This window comes from Plutella xylostella, chromosome 13 (genome assembly GCF_932276165.1).
Source record: "Plutella xylostella chromosome 13, ilPluXylo3.1, whole genome shotgun sequence".
Taxonomy (NCBI): domain Eukaryota; kingdom Metazoa; phylum Arthropoda; class Insecta; order Lepidoptera; family Plutellidae; genus Plutella; species Plutella xylostella.
In genome coordinates, this window is record NC_063993.1 from 1805412 (window position 1) to 1826452 (window position 21041).

Below are 21041 nucleotides of genomic sequence, written 5' to 3' on the forward strand. Positions count from 1 at the left end.
ACAAGTAGAAAATATACAACTAAAATTAAATTTTAAGCTTCACTAAATTAAAGTAACGAATGAATTTGTAATTTCACTAATATAATATTCAAATCGTGTTTATTTAATAAACCATTTCCGAGGTACATAGCTTCGGGGCTATTGATGACCGAATGGTGTAGTAGTTAGTGGCCCTAACTGCCGACCCCGGGTTTGATCGCCGGCCGGGCAGATATTTGTTTAAAGGCAGATATTTGTACCCACATACTATATTATTATTATTAGCTCCGCAAACTTAAACCGCAAGCATTTAAGCAGACAATGAAGTCTGTTTATAATTAAGCGCATCTCTTCTCAGACAATGCAAACATGCAACACTCCTTGACGTCCATTTTGCTAACAGCCAGAAGTAAAACTAATAGAAGTAAAATATGAGAAAAATCCGTGAAGGTAGAGCTGCCGCACGCGCCGCCGCCGCGCGCCGCATACTGATCCGGGGCCGCACTCCCGGGACGCGACTACTGTGGGAGATCGGGGACGCGACTACTGTGGGAGATTACTTACATACATACTCGTACATACATACAGATACATGGCATAATAATATACTCATGACTGTAATCCCCGAAGGGGTAGTTGGAGGCGAAGCAAGCAAGCCAGCCCCTTTTCTCTGCACTCACAAGCAATGAAACCATCCCACTTGAAAAATGCCGACACCAAATGACCAAAATGTATTTAATACTTTTAATAAAAAATAGATCACAATACGTTTTTAGTTGGAAATATTCTGGTGCGCTGTTAAACGTACTTCAATTAGGAGTAATGGGTGCTATTTTCACTGAAACTTTTTCATTTCTTCGTATATAGGCATCTAAAACATTATGTAAATCGCGAATCCGCGGTGCACCCCCTGGCGGTATTAAAGAACGTGACTGCGAGTGATTCCCGATTCCTCAAACATCTCAACTTACTACAAACATCGATAAGAGCTACGATCGCTTCCATTGATGGATACACTTAGCGGCAGAAAACGAAAAACTATTTTAGGCACGATCCGAGCAGTTACGGAGAAAACGGTTCGATCTCGTACCTGCTTCGAGTCACTGAGGAAATAATAGAAATACCAAAATTACTTTGATATCTGTAGGTATTATTAACATCACGATATAAATAGTCAACAAAAATAGCCATAAAGTTACACGTCTTTGTTGAAATCAAAGCTGAAATCTTTTGAATCGGCGACAGTTTAATAACAAGTCAAATAAATTCTGGAAATTTACGCCGCTTATTTTTGAAACAACGCAAACATTGTCAAAACACGGTGATTACGGCGCGGACGACACCTACGACGGGCGTAATAACAGTAAACTTTCCATTGTTACAGTTTTACCGGCGACGAACGCGTAAATAAATAATAATGCAATAGGCGTTTAGCCTCATAACACGGGCAAACATAGCTCGTGCGCGTTATTTTTATCTGTACTAAATCTCTAGATTGCTAGCAATCAGTAAACTGCTAAAAACATTCGTCACGAGAGCGGCAAAAATAAACACACAACACAACCTTATTTGGCATAAAAACAGTTTTTAACATATTGATATCGTGATGCGCTCGACAACGCCGTGACATCTCCATAAATTCCGGAGCGGGATCCTTCACTGATTGATGGATGACGCGGCGCCGCGGCCGCTTACCTTTTAACTCGGGATTGTTCCAGTGGCAATGGCGTGGCCGAAATTGGCCAGATTTTGTCAGCCAATTCCGGGAGCTCTTGGCAGCGTGATTGCGCCGAGCTCACGTGACCTCTCAGGCAATTTAATCTGGCCACTCGTTTACATATGTCTTTGAGTTTCGTTTGGCGTCTGCTCTGGAGTGGAGAGGACGTGGGTCTTTGTGGCGCTTTTATCTAATGTCTAGTGCATCCTTTGTGTTCCGCTCTGGGCACGGCGCAGATATACGCGCTAAGTGTGGCCTGTAACCGACTGTGGCACGGCGATCGAGCGATAACTTGTGCGCAAAAGGCGCCGTGATATATGATTGGTTTTCTGCTAATTGCGTCGTGCTTTTGTTTCGTTTCGATAGGAATTATCTCTTGCCAATTTTCGTAAGTGGTTGGTGTATGCAAATATAATAAACAATATTAAAAAAGTCGGAAATAACAGTTTTACATAGTATCAATCAACTTCGTAAACTAATATTATATTCATAGAGAAGAAACCTCATTTCAGATCTCTGAACAAATGTAGAATTTGTTTAAAAGCGTTCATATTATTCATGCAATAAGAAATGCAAATTTTCAAATATAATATGAAAATTTCAGGCGTTCATTGTAGTTTGAAAAGCAAATTAGTAGAATGAAGTGGGGTTAAATAGCTTGTTGAAGAAACTTACTTACAATTCATAATAGACAAAATAAATGGGTATAGTGGCTGCAAAATTTTCGTCGTCAATTTAACTGTATTTAAAGAAGGTACTTTAAGTAAAAAAATAATATTACGTATGGTATTCGCTGTTATTTTACTGCGAGGGAATATTTTATGAGAATTTAAGAGTAGGCCCTTGAAAGTAGCTCAGTCATTACATTACTCGAAATGAGCCTCTTCAATTCTTACTAGTCATTCCGTTCGCTACGGTGACAAGTCTAGCGCTTGTGTTTGTCACCGATACAATAAGAAAAAGATTGGCCAGATAGCATAGGAAACGTCACTCATAAAAATCCACTCTCCAGAGTGAATTCAAATCGCGTCGGTTTGAAAGCCAATTTAATAAAAAAAACTCAATTATTCACTGCAACAATAAGCGTTAACCGTTACTGAACGAATGCGATCATAAAAATGATTTTATTGCAATCCGAACTTACCGCTTTCCGGTTTTTCTATCAAAAGTTTTCCGATAAACGTTACAGTATAAGTTACGGTCTATTCTGTGAAATAACACAGAGTGGAGCAAGTTGTCCCGCGGGTGCCAGCCACAGGTCCGCTCCGGTATGGAAACACACAACTGATGGATGATCGATTGTACAAATAAATTTGACTACCACATTTTGGCTTATGTACTAAAACGTAAACTGGTAACCAACTCATGTTCTAAAAACAAACACTCAAAAAATGATTAAAGGGATTTCCTTAACCGCGTTACGCTAATTATAACTCTAAAGTATCTATATACAGGATGTCAAGCGTAGTGTGCACAGGATCATCGTATGTGACTCAGAAAACGCCGGTGTGCCGACACAGTACGCGCTTCAGTTAGCTCTTGAGCCCTATCAGCTTCAGGGATTAAAAACATCCCAAGAAACATCGCACAAACACAACAAAATCACGTAATTAGACGAATAAATTAAAGGTGAATCTCTAGATTTCGCAAATAAATCCGTTTTAAGTAATGGCGGGAGTCTTCGAGATGCATGGCTGAAAAACATCTGGCAGAGGACCAGGAGCCATTGTGCCGCTACAAAAGGCTTTAGACCGCGCGGCGAGATATGCATCAGTGCCAAAACGCAGGGTCGTGACAGAAAGACGGCCGGCCCGAGTTAATAAACTTGTTCACCCTGTATCTTGACTTACCACCACTGTGGCCAGAAGCAGTCGACTAATGTTTCAGTGTAACTAACATTAAAAATTTAGCGTGGAATTTTCATAGTAAACGTAAAAAGAAGTTTTTTAAATAGTCTATATATTTTTCTCCTGCTGGGCAACGATTTAGACTCTTTTAGTTTCTACCCATCCCGATCCAAAATTATTATAAGACCAGCAACATTATTTTGAGATAACCACATTCGAACTCGTAGCTTCATACGAACTAGCTTAGTTTGCTTTACCGACAAAATATTTTATGTATGAAGCATCAAGTATGTGTGGCGGCGGTGTGGCGGCGGCGTGGCGATGCCGTCACGGGGTTTAAAGCAAGACGAATGCCGTAAAACGCGTTCTTTGTGGAACACTCCGCGGCTTGATAGATTAAAAACTGTGTGAAATGGAACGCTAAGGATTACAAACGGGTGTTTCTGAGATGCATAACGTGTAGAGGACAGCGAAGTATGTGAAAGCTTCCTTGTGTAGTCAGCTTTAAGAATTCCTGCGGAAATTTGCATCGTCTAAAAATGCTTTGGTAGTGACTTTATGACTATGTATGTCCATTGGTAGCAATTCTGAAGCCACTAAATTATCTACCGTTTGAGTGCTACCGTAAATACCATTGTCTGGTGACAAAATTTATAGTTTTACTTCAGGAAAATCATGAAATATCGTCGCCCATTATACTCGCGCATCATTGAAAGAAAATCTCGGAATCCACCAATTTTATCAAGCTTATAACACATATAGAATAGATAATACATTCTTGCACAAAATCACAATAATTACAAAAAGAAAACCACAATTTAAACGGTATAATTGGCGGCCTTATTACTAAGAGTAATTTCTAATGATACACCCGCGGCGCATATCCACTGCACATCCGATTGTTGGTGCGACAGGGTCCCCGAGCGCTGCACAGCTGTGTTCATATACACAATTAATTATAACTTACTCAAGTGCTCTAAGTCAATTGCAAGGTTACCGGCTTAGCCTCCTTGCAGAGTGTCTTAAGTTTAGATATTATGTTTTATGAAGCGGGTAAAGTTAAAAGTTAACTGGAAGAGAATTCTATTAGCATTAAGTTCGCCTATGTCCAAATATATTATTGTACAATAAATTATTTAGTAAAAATTATAATAATAAAACAAGTTTATCTGTTTATTATTTAACTAAACTATCTATATATTTTACAAATAAAAATGATAATAATATAAAATACTGGTCGAGGTATCAAGGGACCAGAGGGCTGGCAGCTATCTCAGCAAGCGCATCAGCCTGGCTATACAGAGAGGGAACGCTGCCAGCCTCCTCGGAACCATCCCGGGCGACGGCAGCGAACTAAAAGAAATATTCTACCTTTGATAAACTCCTGTTTATTAAGGGTAGAATATTTCCAGGCCACTTATCTGTTTTATATCTATAGTTTATATTTTGTGTAAATCAAGCGTCGACTCCGAAATTTCAAGTTTGTTTACCTGAGTTCTTTTTCATGAAAATTCCTAAATTACACAATAATTTAAAGTGAATTCGTAAGAAAAACATGCAATAATAGCGGTTCATAATTGACTGCACAAAGATAACAAGATGCAAGATGTGCCGCGTAGCAAATCTCGTAGCACCAAGTTTCGTAGCAAATCTCGTAGCGCGTAGCAACTTCGTAGACTTCGTTTAATAACTCGATAGCGCCGGAGCGGAGCGAGTGTGAACTGTGTGAAAATGTTAATAACTGTTCAAATCTTATGATTAAACGTTCTCGTCATAAACATGTGTCAGGTCTTTTACTTATACGGGACTACTGTAAAGTATCATCAATAATTTACGAGCAAATTGTTGTTTTGAGTCCCGTAGTCGAGTTGATGTGTTCGTCTGACTGGCACCTTTGCTTCACGAATTTAAAGGCGAGTCAATTAAACATGGTAGGTTAGGAGGAAGTTAGACTACTATTAAAGAAAAAAACCTTCTGGAACACTCTGTGCGCGGTTTTTGTCATTAATGACCTACAAATCCCTTTTTAATTATTCGTTGGTACAGGTATAAAATATATCAGTTATAAAAAATACAGTGTAGTAATATAAATAAAAAGTGCATTAAAAAAATTGAGACTATGTTATTTTTATTGAGCGGAATAATCCCGGACCAATCAATTGTACTATTAGTAAATAGAATGGATAATTGCAATGAATTAATATGAAATTCATTTCATAATTATTTATTCAGTTTAACCTTTTGAAATTTTAATAATGATGTTGAGGATTTAATTACATAACAATAATGGTACAATGAATTATAATTATTGCATATCATTACTCTATTCAATTCTTACTCAATGACACACAATTTACCGGACTGCTGTCATATCCTTCAAAGCTATGTAGACATACAATAAAATTTAACGAACAGATTTATCGCTAACTTCATGCCATATAATGGTAAAAGAAATAACGCAAAAAAACAAGTTACCTCTCAGATTTCCATACACCCCTAATACGCTCGTTGTACACACTTTATGTTTACAAAAAGTTGCTCAACAGGGGCGCCGAGTTATAAGTTTACCCTAGTTGGGAATTTATCACGTATGAGTTGATGTTTAACTTATCTATTTTAGTGGTAACTCATCTAACTTCATTATATACCGACTTATGTACCTGCTGTGGCGGTAATGTGCTTAGCTACGGTGTATGCCGCGCGTACACTATGTACGCAAATAAGTCAGAGTGTATTAGCTGCCTAACACGGGCTATGTTTTCATCCGATTAGAGCCGGCTCGTGTGAAGGGAGAGTCGTTTGTTTGTGCCATTACTCGGTATAAAGCTTCATAGAACGATTGAAAATATTACTATTCATACTATGTGAAATGTGGTGAGTTAGATTATACCCAACCACCGTTTTCAGTCGACTGTGAAATGTTGATTTAATTCTGTTCACTCGTCAAAAAGGCTTACTGTGTTACGAAATAAATCGAATGAACTTTATACAATTATTTCCAGTGTTTTAGGCTATCTATCAAACTCGTTCACTTGTATGTTTTAAATTCATGAGTATTTTTACCTCTGAAGAATTCTTAAAAAATCAAACTTACCCCATTAGGATCGTTTGAAAATCAACAGGCAGATAAATAGCCGGCCGCCTTTCCTCAAAAACAAGTGAATCTAATTACACTTCTGATGCCGAAGGTGAAAGCCGCAAATGGATGAGGGTGTGGAGTCGAGGAGCAGCGCGGCTCGAGACAGACGACCCGCCCTTGATGGATGGACCCGCCAGATAGACCCCCCCTTCTTTGTTTCCAACCGTGAATGGATATACGAGAGACAGGAAAAATTGTAAGGCCCTCCGTAATAGGTTTGAGAAGCCGACCTACATGTGTTTCGGGTCGCCATTTACAACGAAGATTTCTTCTTTATGTCACTTCGTTTGTCGCGTAGTTTTCGGTTTCGGCTTCAAAATGATCCTGAAACTATTTTTCAACGGAATTTATCAGTGTTATACATATAATGTAGATTATCCTTCTGAAACAGGATCGATGAAAGAAATTCAATTTCTAAAATCTTCTTTATCAATACAATATTATCGCGCCTGTGGTGTGAGTGAAAAGCGCAGATTAGTTCCGCTCCGCTATTAGTCCAGCGGTAATAAACGCTTCGCAGCGAAACCTCGCTTGCGGTTCGATTCCCGGAGGGGACGAGATTGTACATTTATTTGTTCGAGCCGAGCCCGTGTTTTCCTGCTATCAAAGGGAAGGGATCAAATCGAGCGCTTGTATTGTTAGGACGTCATTGTTTATGTAATTATTGTTGGGCTGAAGGGTCGTCAGCTGTCAGGAGCACGAGGCCGACATGTTGGTAACGAATGATATTTGACACTCATGCGGTTACCGCGACGACGACGACGACGTGAGAGTAAAATATGTTATTGTCTCAAGCCAAGCCACCGCTCTCTCGGTATGTTAATGCGCTCGTGGAGGCATTCCTCGACTTACTTATTCACTTTGATTCCACACGCGTCGGTCGGAACTATTATCCGTACAAACTCCGGAATTCACGAGTGCTTCATCTAAATTCCCAACTGAATTACGCCAAAAAGCACATAATAAAACAAGTCTTCAAGCCACGAACATAACCGTAAAGTTGTTTGAAACATAAACAATAAACTTAAAATGGTTTGTTATTAAAAACCACCGCCAACGCAAAATAACCAATTAAACTCCGTAATAAAAGAGCAAACAAAATCACCGACAAATTTGCATCTAAAAGCTACCTTATTAAATGTAAACAATTCATTGTTTGAGGTGAAAAATTTGCGAAATATCCTTTCAATAGAAGAAGCGAGGCGAGGCTTTGTCGGCGGGGCATTGTGCTCGCGCGCTCCTAAATCTATCTCCGTACAGTTTTGCATTAGCCCTTAATTGATTTTCTCTTTATTAAAAGTGCGCCGGAGGCCGGGCGCCTTTGAAAACCTAATCAGCTTTTTGTTGAGTGTCAAATGGAAGGTAAAGGAAAAGTTGCTTTGGAAATAACTGAAAACCTCCGCCAAACTCCTAGTCTATTCGACGCTTTGAGGATAATTCTCATAAATTTATAATACTTAGGGCAAAGTCAATACAATTAATTTTGTATCTGTGCAAGTGTGGTGGTTCGAGGAACAGTAATTTTCAATATTAATTGGTGAGCGTTAAGTAAATAAGGTTATCAATTTAATATTATTTTGAGCAGACCCGGTGCCATTTGTGCAAATATTGCTTTTGATTAAACAAGAGTTTGTTTAATTATCACTGTATTTCTATCCACGTTGGAATATCAAACACTGACCGTAGTTCCGCTAAAATTGTTCATTGACTTAACGAGATCCAATATATCGATCCACTTCACACGGCAGCCAGTAGGTAATATTAATTTACAATCATTAACAACTAATAGTTACTCAACTCTCCAATTGCAATATGTACCTATTATGTTTGGAATGATTCAACATGTCATGCACTAGCTAATGCCCGCGACTTCATTAACACCACGTTCAACATTTATATTTTCTCTACAATGTACCTAGATTACATGCATTTTCTTAGTGAAAAGTGCATTAGAACATAAATTATAGGCAAATATTCTTTTAGCCTTACTTTACCACCCTTAGGTACTAACTATATTATCATAATCATACCTTAAAATACAAACCGACTGATTTATATCTAGGCAAATGCTCTTATGCACCTAATAAAGGATACATAAATATAAATTTCTCCAATATAATTGGTGAACATTGCTGATACGTGTCATATACAATACATGAATCTACTCAGTTAGTTATATTCTAAATACATTTCATGTTGATTATACAATTATACGTTCAGCATAAATTTATCTGATTACCCTACTCACAGACAGTGAATCTATTCTCCTCCTTGAAAGACAGTCGCATACAAATCGCAAACTCATTTTATTTTTTTTGTCATTTTCCATTTAGACCAGTACCCGTATCACGAAAATTCGAGCTAACGAATAGAATCGAATGCGAGTGCGACTATTGTCAACTTGACAGCACTTTCGTACACTTTTTACCTTTCGAATGAGTTTCGAAAAGAATGACCACTGAGTACATAATATTATTCTGACAATGACCTATGGAATGATAGCTGTCAAACTTTCGCAAATCTATACACCGCCATTTTGTTGTTGACAGGTTGACAGCACTTTCGAATAGACTATCGAATAGAATGTGCTGCGTTTTTTCCGGATCGCTCTACAGGTACGCGACTTTTTCGAGTGTCCGACAATTTTTTTATTAATATTGTGTTAATGCATTTAATAGTTGATTATTTGGAAGTCAACACGTTTAATACAATATGCCAGTTTATTAATCTTTGTTCAGTTTTCGATGTTGAGAACTGGATATTATGAATTTATTTGCTATGAAATGGGGTGAGCGTCGCATTAAAAAAAAAAAGTTTCTGAGACCTTTAAGGGAATAAATCCAGTTTTACGGTTGCATAATGGTCGCACAACTGTGTTTACGACATGAGAATCTAAGCTCAGGCAGTCTACAAGTCGTCGGCAACTATATCCCTGATGTAATTTACCAATTTGTCCTCGTACAAAGCTACTCGTACAACTTTAAATCAATGTAATCGCAACTAGAAAGGACAGAAAGTTCGACGGATTCCTACGTCTGTGCGGAGACCGACTCGCGAATCGAATTTCATTACAGCCGTTCGTCTGAAGACTGTCGTTCAAAGGGCCTAGTGGGAGTTATTTTTACCGTTGCAGTAAAAATAGGGAGGTCACTCTCTAAATCGACGAACGAACGAACCAGAATTGTCGAACCAATTTGGTAAGCGCTCTAGTTTTGTTTTTCCTAAGTCCGGACAGCTGTACTAGCTAAAGAGCCAGTGGCATCTGAACCCCGGTGGCGGTATTGAACCCCGGTGACAGTATTCAACCCCAGTGGCCTGCAGAGTGGCCGGGGCTGCCGCGGGTCTCCTGGCAGAAGTTTTAAGGGCACTGCAGAACCTTGTTACAGAACTAAGTCAGGTCGAATTCAATTATTGAAGTCCAAGTGAAATTTGGCCGATGGTTCCCATCTGGTCCCGAAGAGTCATAACTCGGGGATAAGTCCTTTAAGATGATACCTATTATAACTTGCCTACTTCCCGCAATTTCAGGGACTGCTCCTTTCGGCTGGCCTTCCGTCGCTGTTTTTATCATTATTTACTTGTATTTTAGTTGTTAGGTATATGTATGTCTCGGTTTTGATTTATGAAGCTCTGTAAATTCACCATCGTTGAAGAATATGTGTTCAGAAACACACTGTTTTTTATGTCTATTGAAGTACCAGTTACCGAGGTTCTACTGTATTTATTTGTATGGGTATGAATGTTAATACATAGATACCTATAGGATATATTTATGACTTGCGTATAGTTATCAGTGACGTTGCTTGGTCAAAAGTATTTAATTTTAATTTCGTAAAAAATACTATCCTTGTTGAGTGTTTTGTATTCGATTTAATTAGCCTTATTTTTCATTCTACCTCTAACAAAGTAATTGGTATTCCAAACAGAAACTTGTATAATATAATAAAGTTAATTTGTTTCAAAGTGTAGAAGAATTAATATTATCTTCTAAGTAAAAAGTTGTCGCTTATTCTGTGAAAAATTAAGGTGAAAAATATAAAATCAAAAGTTGGAGGATGTTGGGCGGAGTTCGCCTTTGCGCATAATTTTTTATCCACTGTAGAAGCAAAATTAATAAAGAACTTTGTCAATAATCTGGTGGTTGTTGTAAGTAGCTATATAGTTAAGCCGGGTAAACATTTATCTGTGATCGGGCGAATGGTATTTTAATACACATTAGTACTTAAAATATATTGTTATATACTTACTCAAACATATCAATTCTTGACGCAAAAGTCATAGTTTTTATTAAGTGTCAGATATTTCAGTAACCTCACTCATTCATTAGGGACAAAGTAAAATCGTATTAACTATAGTTTAGTATACCGGGTACCTACATAGACTTTCACCTAGTTGGCTTGGCTACGCATGGCTTACGCATGGCTGGCGGGATGACGCGGGCGCACTGAACGGGTCGCGCCCGGATACTGAAAAAATATATTTTACGCCGCTGCAGGCTGTGGGTGCCGTTTCATAATGGCTTATACCCACCTACATAATATAGGTATATAATGTATTCGCGATATCCGGACCGGCTACCTACTTACTATACTGACGTACTTTTATTTAAACTCTTATCATATTATGTTATGCATTTATATTGTACCTATTGTATTATTTATCGTTTATTAATAAACTTAGTATTATGCGTCTTATTATTTATAAATATATATATTTTACTTAATGTACCTACTTACTTATATCTACTTATACACCTACCTAGCTTACTCAAATATACACACATTCCACACATACACACATACACACAACACAACACAACCCATCCTAATTAATATACCTCGCGTTCGTGACTGAGGTCACAACACTAAGGGCCAGCTGAAAACCAGCGCTGTGGCCACAGCACACGCTGAGCTGGTGCCTTTTTGACGCTCTGGACAGCAACCTTGTTTGTTTATATTGTATTATTTTCTGTTTTTTCATATATATTTTTTGTAGTATTCTTTTGTTCTTTTTGTTTCTGTTTTTATTGTTCAGTGTGTCAAATAAATGTTTCTTTCTTTCTTTCTTTCTAGTTTACTGATAAAACCCCACCCCATTCACCTGTATCAAATTAACCAAGTATGTAAGCTGTACGTAAGTTGGGTATTTGGCCGTTTACGGGTCAAACCACACTCTGTGGAATGATTAAAGTTACGGGACCATAAGATTTAGCAGAACATTTACCCTCAGCGAGTATATTTGAAGCAATGTTATAATAACGACCCACGCCAGCCTTCGTATGATAGGTTTGTGGTGTAGTAAACTACCTTCCCCCCTTTTATTCAAGGAAAGTAAGCGTTTCTAAAGCGTTTCCAATTCGTTTTGCATTTTTGTGGCTTAAGCCTGAACGTACCTACTTACCACGAATACACTTTTTTTGTTTAAAGAAAAGATAATATTTCATAGCTGTATTCAAAAAGAAATTCATGGATAAGCCAAAAGTGCAAAACCTTCAGTATTCCCCAAGTGTGTCATGTTTAATTGTAGCCTAGTGTTAATTCTGCCAATCTAATAGATGACCAGCTGGACCAAGCTAAGATCAATAAAACGACCACCCGATGCGATCGTCGGAGGATAACGAGAGCCACAGCGCCCTAAACACGTAATGAAAACGCCGCAGAAACCCGCTCAAACAACACTAATAAACGAGTAAGCAGCAGGACATTTCTTAATTAGTACACAAAAGAAATGACGGCAAAAAGTGCCGAGGCCCAGTTTCTGACATGAGCAAATCTAACAAACCATTTGCGCCGTCACAGCTCGAGTGTTGCATTTCATACTCAACTTCTGCTTTAAGTACAGGACTTGACAGTTCTACTACTAAAACTAAGCCGCTGTCAAATACCTTATAAATAATTATGTCATAAATAGTTTTCTAAAAAAATATGGCGTCGTCATATAACACTTTTTTATTTAAACTTACAAGCTCACACACATATTCTGCTAAGGCCGTGCCATTTGCTTGCTCACAATAGCTCTATGTGAAATGTCAAGCACATCTCGCGGCCTGTCCCTTTGCCTGAATAAAAGTAATTCTAAGGCATTTTACTGCTTCGGAATCTTGTAAGACCTTTTTATAGTTCGCAGGGGATTGCCGCCGTTTTGTTAATGTAATGGCGATGTCAGATCGTGTCAGTTGCAGATCGTAGGGACTAATAATAAGGTTCATTATTACTAAACTTTTCCAGCATAGAACAAAGCTATATTTTTAGTTACTTACGATTTAATTTATTGTAATAATTCTGGGTAGGTACATGTAGGACACTATTGTATCTAGGTGATAGTAAAAAAAACATTATTGAATGCATGCAACACCAAAAAATTATTTCAACATTATTATAACAAACACAATTTTCAAATAAGTATTTGTTGAAATTAAATCGAACGAAGCTTTTAACTGAAATTTTCAGTAGAACGAGGAAGAAGAAATCTCTTCTCGTTAGAGGCTAAAAGGTTTTCGCAATGTAGCGGTACCTATGAAAAAGTTAAATACGGTTAATTATTCAACTAAACGAATATAATGTTTCGAGAAATATTGGTTAATTTAAATATAATCATGCTTAGATATTAATTAAATCCAGCTACCTACTTTGTTTTTAGTTAATTAAAAGCTTTCTAGGTTTAATTTAATAGTAGAATATATTAAATTGGTATGTGATTGATTAGACTGTATCAAAAAGGTCACAGTTTATTGAATTAATTACAGAACTTAGATTTACTAAAATATACGAGTTTAATTCTTGTCGCCCTATGTGGTGAAAATTTGATAGCTTTATGTGTTTATTCTGGTAGCTCATAACTGAGATACGGGTTCTATTCCCAGCGCTGATATTAATTGCCAATGAGATCTTTGGTATTTGTGTGTAATGCACCTATATGTGAATTGTGCCAGTTCGGTGAAGGAAAACATCGTGAGGAATCCTGGACAATCTGGGCATCTAGAAGAAGTCTACCAGCTTTCACTATATTTTTAGTAACTGTACATAAAAGTGCTACATAATCCTGGATTTGTGATCAGATTATGACTGTATACATCACCTGTATATTTGGCTAACCAACTGGCACTGTGATTATGTCGTCAATGTAACATTTTATGGTCTGCGTAACGTTTTAATCCTCAATAATGAGGTGGGACGTTTGAATGACGTTGTTTTATCCAGTATATAATCTGGTGGTGTCTGCCGTCAGCCCCTATTCCCCGCATCGTGTCACGCGGCCGCACTGGCGTTCACCTCTATCCTTCATAATAATATTTAACGTGTTCGAAGTTGAATACGCCTGAAAAGTTGGTAATGACACTTTAGAGCCATAGCACAAGATGAATTTGAAACAAGCTAACGCGTATCAGGAACGCGCGTCTTCGACGCCATAGATGTTTATAGGTATAGTTGCGTTTGCATACATAAAGCGTGTAGACTTACTTCGAAGCAATACAATCATATAGACAGCTACACAGAAAGTTGCAAAACAATAAAAAAATCTAAAATAAATAAATATAAACATGTGGGGACATCTCACACACGGCCATCCGACCCCAAACTAGGCAGAGCCTGTGATATGGGTATCGGACAGTTGATATAAAATGAAGCGCCTAGAATTAGTTTCCCCACCCCAAGTGTGAAACACGTTTGATAGTTGAGATATTCGCTCGTTGCGCGCGGCGAAGGGTGAATCTATAACCTCCCTTCGGCCGTAGTCGGTGGCACGCCTCCCGCATACCTAATAGAAGTGATCCAAATTCTATATTACCCACCGCCAATGGAGCTGCGAACCTACTGTCAATATTAAATCTACCTGGATTACCTGCTACATCTGTGTGCTATGGTAATTTACACGCATAACTTTGCGTGTACAGACTCTATACGCTTAGGTACAGGGTATCGATAAATACTATTGATGCACAAATGTGTTAAGGTAAAATAAGATCTAGTCACTTTTAATAATAATTTAAAGTGTCTTCCTGTCTGAATTTTGTCCTTTATGTTCATTTAATTTTATGTAAGTACTATAACGATTACAACCTAGTAGATTGATATTAATATTTAAAATAAATAAAGTGCTTTCCAACAATGCCTACTTTCTTTTCAAACTGCATGCATAGAAATAAAAGGTTTTTGGTATTGTATTGTATACGGTACACTCTACTTACAATTTTTGGTGCCGACGTCAATTTTAGATTCGGTTAGAGGCACAAAGGACTAGCACAATGACATTGTTATCACAAATCAAACGTCATTAAGTCCTAATGGATTTCTTTCATCGAGTGGAATTAAATATCGTCCCACTATAATAGGTTGTTTGTCATGGAAATAGGGTCTATTATCGCGTGGCCTCGTTCCTTTCAATAGCTAATTAGCTTAAAAATTTCATGAACGTTATCGGATTGTATCTTTTTTTGATCATACTTAAAGGAATGAATGGAAAAGATGTGGACTCTATTTCCTTTTCTACTTTGTTTTACCGTGACGATAGCGACCCTTAGTAATTGGGGAAGCGATTAGGAAGAGAGAATAAAGTGCCACAAAAGAAATTGATGCATCTAAATTAAGAGAGTTTACAGATAACGGCCCCGGGGCAGGACGAAGGGCGCCCCACGTTCCACTCAGACTCTCCTTTTGTGTCTATTCAAGGAAAGTTTTGCGTTATTTCCTTCCTTCGGACGCCCGATGAGAAAATTTGTTTGTTACTTTAATTTAAATTGTTAACCATTAATGTTGAATGATATTTTGAGTTGATACCTATAAATTTTCTAATTTCCTTTTTCGTTAATTATACAAAACTTTCAATTCAATTATTATTTTATCCATAAACACAACAAAATATTACAAGTCTAAATACGAGTAGTATAAAAAGCCATTTCGCAGTCATACCGATTTTTGTTTCTCCTCCGCTGTCTAATTTCCACAACAGCTGGTATCAAACTTTGTATGGAAGATCGAATTAGCTTGAAAACCAAATCTTTGTTTAAATGAAATCTTAAAGTCATTAAATACATTCAAGCTAAACTCAATTAAAACATAAATATTGTATGCAGAAACCAAAGATAAGTTGTTGTGACAAGATTAAACGTGTTAATCGTAGTCGACATCTCGGCAACACTGTCTGTCAGGAAACCGACACAATACGTCGGCTTTAACACTTGAAGTCTCGGCTTACAATGAACTTATTTTGTAATTATGCATTCAGTAATTCATTATACGTTTTGGCGCTACGCGGCGTCGGTGGCGGCGTAGCGTTAGAAGGAGTGTTATGTTAATTCTACTGACATAATAATACCTTGCTATTTATTTAAGGCTTCAAAGCCGAAATTTATATGCCCTGGCATATTAATTTCGCGTTCCCTTTGAGCTCGTATAATGGAGTAATGTAGGTTTTTTTCGAGAATCCCTAATGTACTCAGGAAAATGGTGCTAGTCAAAGTTTACAGGACACATATTTTTATACTCGCTATAGGGTTATTTATACATAGTCAAGAAGCACTTAAAATTTGACGTGTTTTGAAAATTACGAATTCGTTATTTAGACATTTGAGTCGTAACGTTTTAACTTTAATTACGGGCCTAAAAATTTACGTAGCGTCGGCAATGTAATCCCGATGTTAATTAATTTAAATTACGAAAAAACATAACATGTGGAAATTGTATAATTAGCATCAGGTACACGTGTATACGTGTTATTTCGGATCCAATCAGTGAATTATGTTTTAACTCAGGTAAATGTTTAAACTAATGTTTTATACGTAACCATCAAGGATAGCCTTATACGTACTTGTGTAGCTTGTTGATAATCATACCCTACAAATAAATGGGTTTGGCGTACTTTTGGTGGTTCATCAACACTTCATTTGCAATCTCGTATCCTAATCATCATCAGCCCGTAATTGTCCACTGCTAGAGTTAGGTTTCTCCAGAGGGGCGCCACAACACTCTGTCCTCAGCCTTCCTCATCCATCCACATCCACACTACCGGCTACAAGTTTCAGACTCGATATGGTTATAGTGCGACAAACTTATCTGTTCCGGTGAGAGCGAACTAAATCGATCCATATCTCATAACTTACCAATGAATTATACATTCATTTAGATTAGATGGGTTTATTAAAACCGGAAAAGCGAATTACCACTACAGGCAAACTTAAAATCTTATAGAATTAAGAAATTTTAGACATTTACGTGAGCTCTCACCGGAACAGATAAGTTTGTGGCACTGTAATTAAGAGATGCTCCATAAAACTATTAAATTTATTTAAATAAAAATATGTATATCCTTCCAAATTGACCCAAGTGCATTGTACCCATTCAAAAACGGCGATACGGCTCGCGAGTCTCACGTGAGTAAAAATGTACAGCGAAAAGTGACTCCCTGACTACCCCTTCAGGGATTACAGTCGTGAGCATATATATGTATGCCAATTGACATAGCCAGCTAATAGAAAAGGTGATAAAATACGGTCTGTGTTGATAGCGGACAAGCAATAGTGATTCACGCGAGCTACACTGAAAAGTAATCAATTGACCGCCTATCGACCACCACCACAACTTTGGCCATAGTTATGAAAATAATTTCCGCTCCAACTAGTAATGTTTTCCTAATTAATCCGGGGGTCCTGGCCGTATTATCCACTTGCAGGTCAATATTTAATCTGTTTAGATCCGGCCTCCCCCAGTAATGCCAATTTGATAAGCCCGACACCCGACATCGTCGAAATTAGTGTCAATATTTACGTAATTTAGTGGGAAACAATTCTATAGAAAGCGATAAGCAGAACCGCTTTCTGCTGAATTGTTTTCCAGTAAGTTTGTATTATATCGGAACCATCAGCATTTGATATTGATTCTTCATAATTATATAAGTATAGTTACTTATTTAATATTCTAAATGGTATGTCGGAATCATAGTGTAGTACGCACTTTCGATACAGCGAGTAATAATAATAAGTTCTATTCTATTCTATTATCTGTGGGGGTGTAAGTACCTGCACCTGGCTCTCTCGAATGGAATCTTTGTGCATATCCCCAAGGTCTAAACTGCCTTCCTAAGCTTGGACCATTTCCCCACCATGCTGGTCCACTGCGGGTTGGTGGGTTCACACATCTAGATGTGCTAATAATAAGTTAAAATCAATACAATTTAAATATCAAAGGCGAAAGTACCGACTGTGATTTGACTGAAATTTTGCACCAAGTACTTAATTAGTGTGTACGAACACAATTAAGTATTTAATAAGTAGGTAGCTGTTTCACATTCTATTTAGTTAAAGGATTATAGCTCTTAGTATCCGATGAACAAGGTAGAAACTGGTTGTCTACACAAAATTCACATAATATCATGGCTTGTAAAGGTAAAATTAGTTATTCAACTAAATAGTGTTGTTAGGTAAACAATCTAATATTCACACGAAATTGTTATTGCGCAAAATGATAGTTATTAGCCGATTGCAATGGAATTTGCACTTTAAGATATTAGTAAAAGAGATGAAATTTCATAGTATTCACACAGCTACGGTTGGGTGGCTTTGTGTTGCTTATCGTATACCGTACTTGTTTAGTTAGTTAGTACAAATTGTTTACTGCATAATTATATTTCTATTATAATTTAAAATTCTTTTAAGTCAAACAATTTTAAAATACAATGAAATTTAAAATATTTCATAATTTACTTATTTCGTAATCACAAATATTTATCATTATCTATTGAAAAGAAACTGGGTATGATTTCTTTATTTAGATTTTAACTAACTAAGCATTGAAATTTCCCTAAAATGAAAAACATAAAAGTACCTAACTATACCTATAACTAGTATAAATTCTTATTTTAATATTATTTTATGTAATCATTGAAGCCATACGATAAATAAATAAATAAATATACAATTCACCGTCCGTTATCATTCTCACCACGCAACACCTCACATGCACACAGACAGCTGCATACAATGCAACTTTGGAGCCGAACTATTCCAAATTCTACGTTTGTTGGACGAGGAGTAAAAAACTGGCCATTTTGTTTCGAACTGTACGGGTCTCGCTTGGGGCGTTGCTACTTTATGAACAGTATTTATACGAACCTGTTATAGAAACCCGAGGGTAACCTTTTTGGAAAGAAAAAATAATAGGTATTATTGTAGTGAGGGCACGTACGAGGAGGTAGAATAACGAAAACACTCCGCTTTCCAGTCATAAACATAAATGCTTAGTCCATGGCGCACAAGCACAACGTACTGAATCAATAGTATTATACATTTTAAGTGGTCGATACAAGGTCGAATGGTTTATAAGATATTTCATATTTGACCACCTGCGTTACCGACTATTATAGTAAGTGGTCAAAATGGGTAGCGGTCACAGGTATTAAATGTATAAACTTTTTTCGAGAAGCTTTTAAGTCTGCACTGGCACTAAAAAAAATTAAAAAAAAAATACACCTCACACAAACATGCAAGCAGCACATACCTACACAGTGCAAGGTATGAACAACAGATTCCTAGAAATGGAATATTATAAATTGTAATGTACATGTTATTATGTATAAATATTGAACAGCACTGGCAAGGCATATGGATCTGTACGCTTCGATTCGTCTCTCGCTTCTTGCATTACACCCACATTGAAAACTCCCATTGTTAATGTTTAAAACATACCACAAACATGTAAAGCAAACATCCATTAGCTTCCGCGTACCGCTCCCACCCTAAAGCTTAGATACATATATTCTAAAAACAATGCCAACTTTTTACTCAGAATGCCGCTCACAAAAGGAAATAATTGGCAAACAACATTTTTTTAAACCCTTTTGCGGCCCGAATAGCTACACCGTCCCCGCAGCCCCGCCGCGCCCCGCTGATTGGATGACGTTGCCAAATTAATTCTCAAAGCAGCTACTGTGTCAACAGAGTAGATAAATTAAAACTTTACGCCGACACTCAACTTTTTTTTTGTTGCAGGCCAATGAGCGTCGAGCGCGCGCCGCGCCAATGTGCAGATGTAAACATGTGACGCTCAAAACTTTGAAAACGAGCGGGAAAATGAAGCGTCGCTCTCTCGCGACGATCCGGGAGGAGAGCAGCCGGGGCAGCGTGTGCAACAGTGACGCCGCTATCTACGCGATGGTGACGGCAACAGCGGTGCTGAGCTACGTGAACAGCCTGGGCGGGCAGTTCGTGCACGACGACATCCCCGCCATCTTGACCAACGGTGACGTCACGGGCGCCAGCTCGCTCAAGGAGCTGTTTCTGAACGACTTCTGGGGCACGCCGATGGCTGACGTCACCAGCCATAAGTCTTACAGGCCGCTTACTACGCTGTCTTTCAGGTGAGTTTTTAACCGACATCGAAAAAGGTGGCGGTTCTTAATTCAGACGTATTTGTGTTGTTTAATTTAGTGCCAATTTCTCCATTGTCGGTTATCTAACCGACAGGCATTGATTTATAAATTAAACGACATCTCCATATAAAATTCATGACAGATGTGTCAAAAGTTAACCACTACTCCCTGGTTATGCTCTAACTCTAACTGAGAATGGAGAAATATGCACTTGATTTATTGCATGACGTATTAGGTATATAGGTGTGTATTATAGCTTGATAAGTATCTACTCAGTTTCCATCGAGAGAGTTAATGTTTCTATTATTAGGTGCAAGAAGAAGCAGAACTCTTAGAATCACAATACGAGTATACATGTATGCATGTACGCATTATGTATTATTTGATTTAAAGAATTTATTGAAGCTATGATTACAATAAAACATATTATAAGAAGGAATGTGTTCCACGATATAATTAACTCAAAAGAAGCTCAAACCTCAATTTTATACGAACGCACAAACGAACGTTCTATAAGGTGATTATGGTGTCTTAACACAGGTAAATGTAGGTATGTAATTATCTCAGGAAGCAAGGTATCAGCCTTCAGACAGAAAACATTGCAGACGCCAAATACTATTTAACATTAATATGTTTCGTAGAAAATGCTGGGAATGTAGCTATTTCCCTTATCATTATGAGTAATGTTATCTCAACTACAAAATGTCTGCTTCCTAGAGGTCCCTTTGTCCTAGATTACATTGGTCTTCATTTAGCTGAGCTAAAAGGGTTTAGTTTAGGTTAAGTCTAGCTTAGACTCTGAGCATAATCACATTATTTGCTTATCTTGATACTAATCGTATAAGTAGGTACAACTTGATTCATACACGTACTCGATACATTTCAAAGAATTATTTGAGCCATGGTTTTTTGCTATTCTTAGACTTACGTGTATAGTGTAAGATCAGTACTTTACGTATAATACACATATTTTTATTCAATGCTTAAAACACCATGT

General features: G+C 37.5%; 1 protein-coding gene across 1 annotated transcript in view; it reads left to right on the top strand.

The window, feature by feature from the left end:
- Positions 1–21041, top strand: part of LOC105392990 (protein O-mannosyl-transferase TMTC1) — a 102006-nt gene that overhangs the window by 11850 nt on the left and 69115 nt on the right. The window contains exon 2 of the mRNA XM_038112032.2: positions 19665–20032. Within this exon, the coding sequence (XP_037967960.2) occupies positions 19695–20032 (338 nt within the window). The 5' untranslated portion in view covers positions 19665–19694. The remainder of the gene's footprint in view (positions 1–19664; positions 20033–21041) is intronic.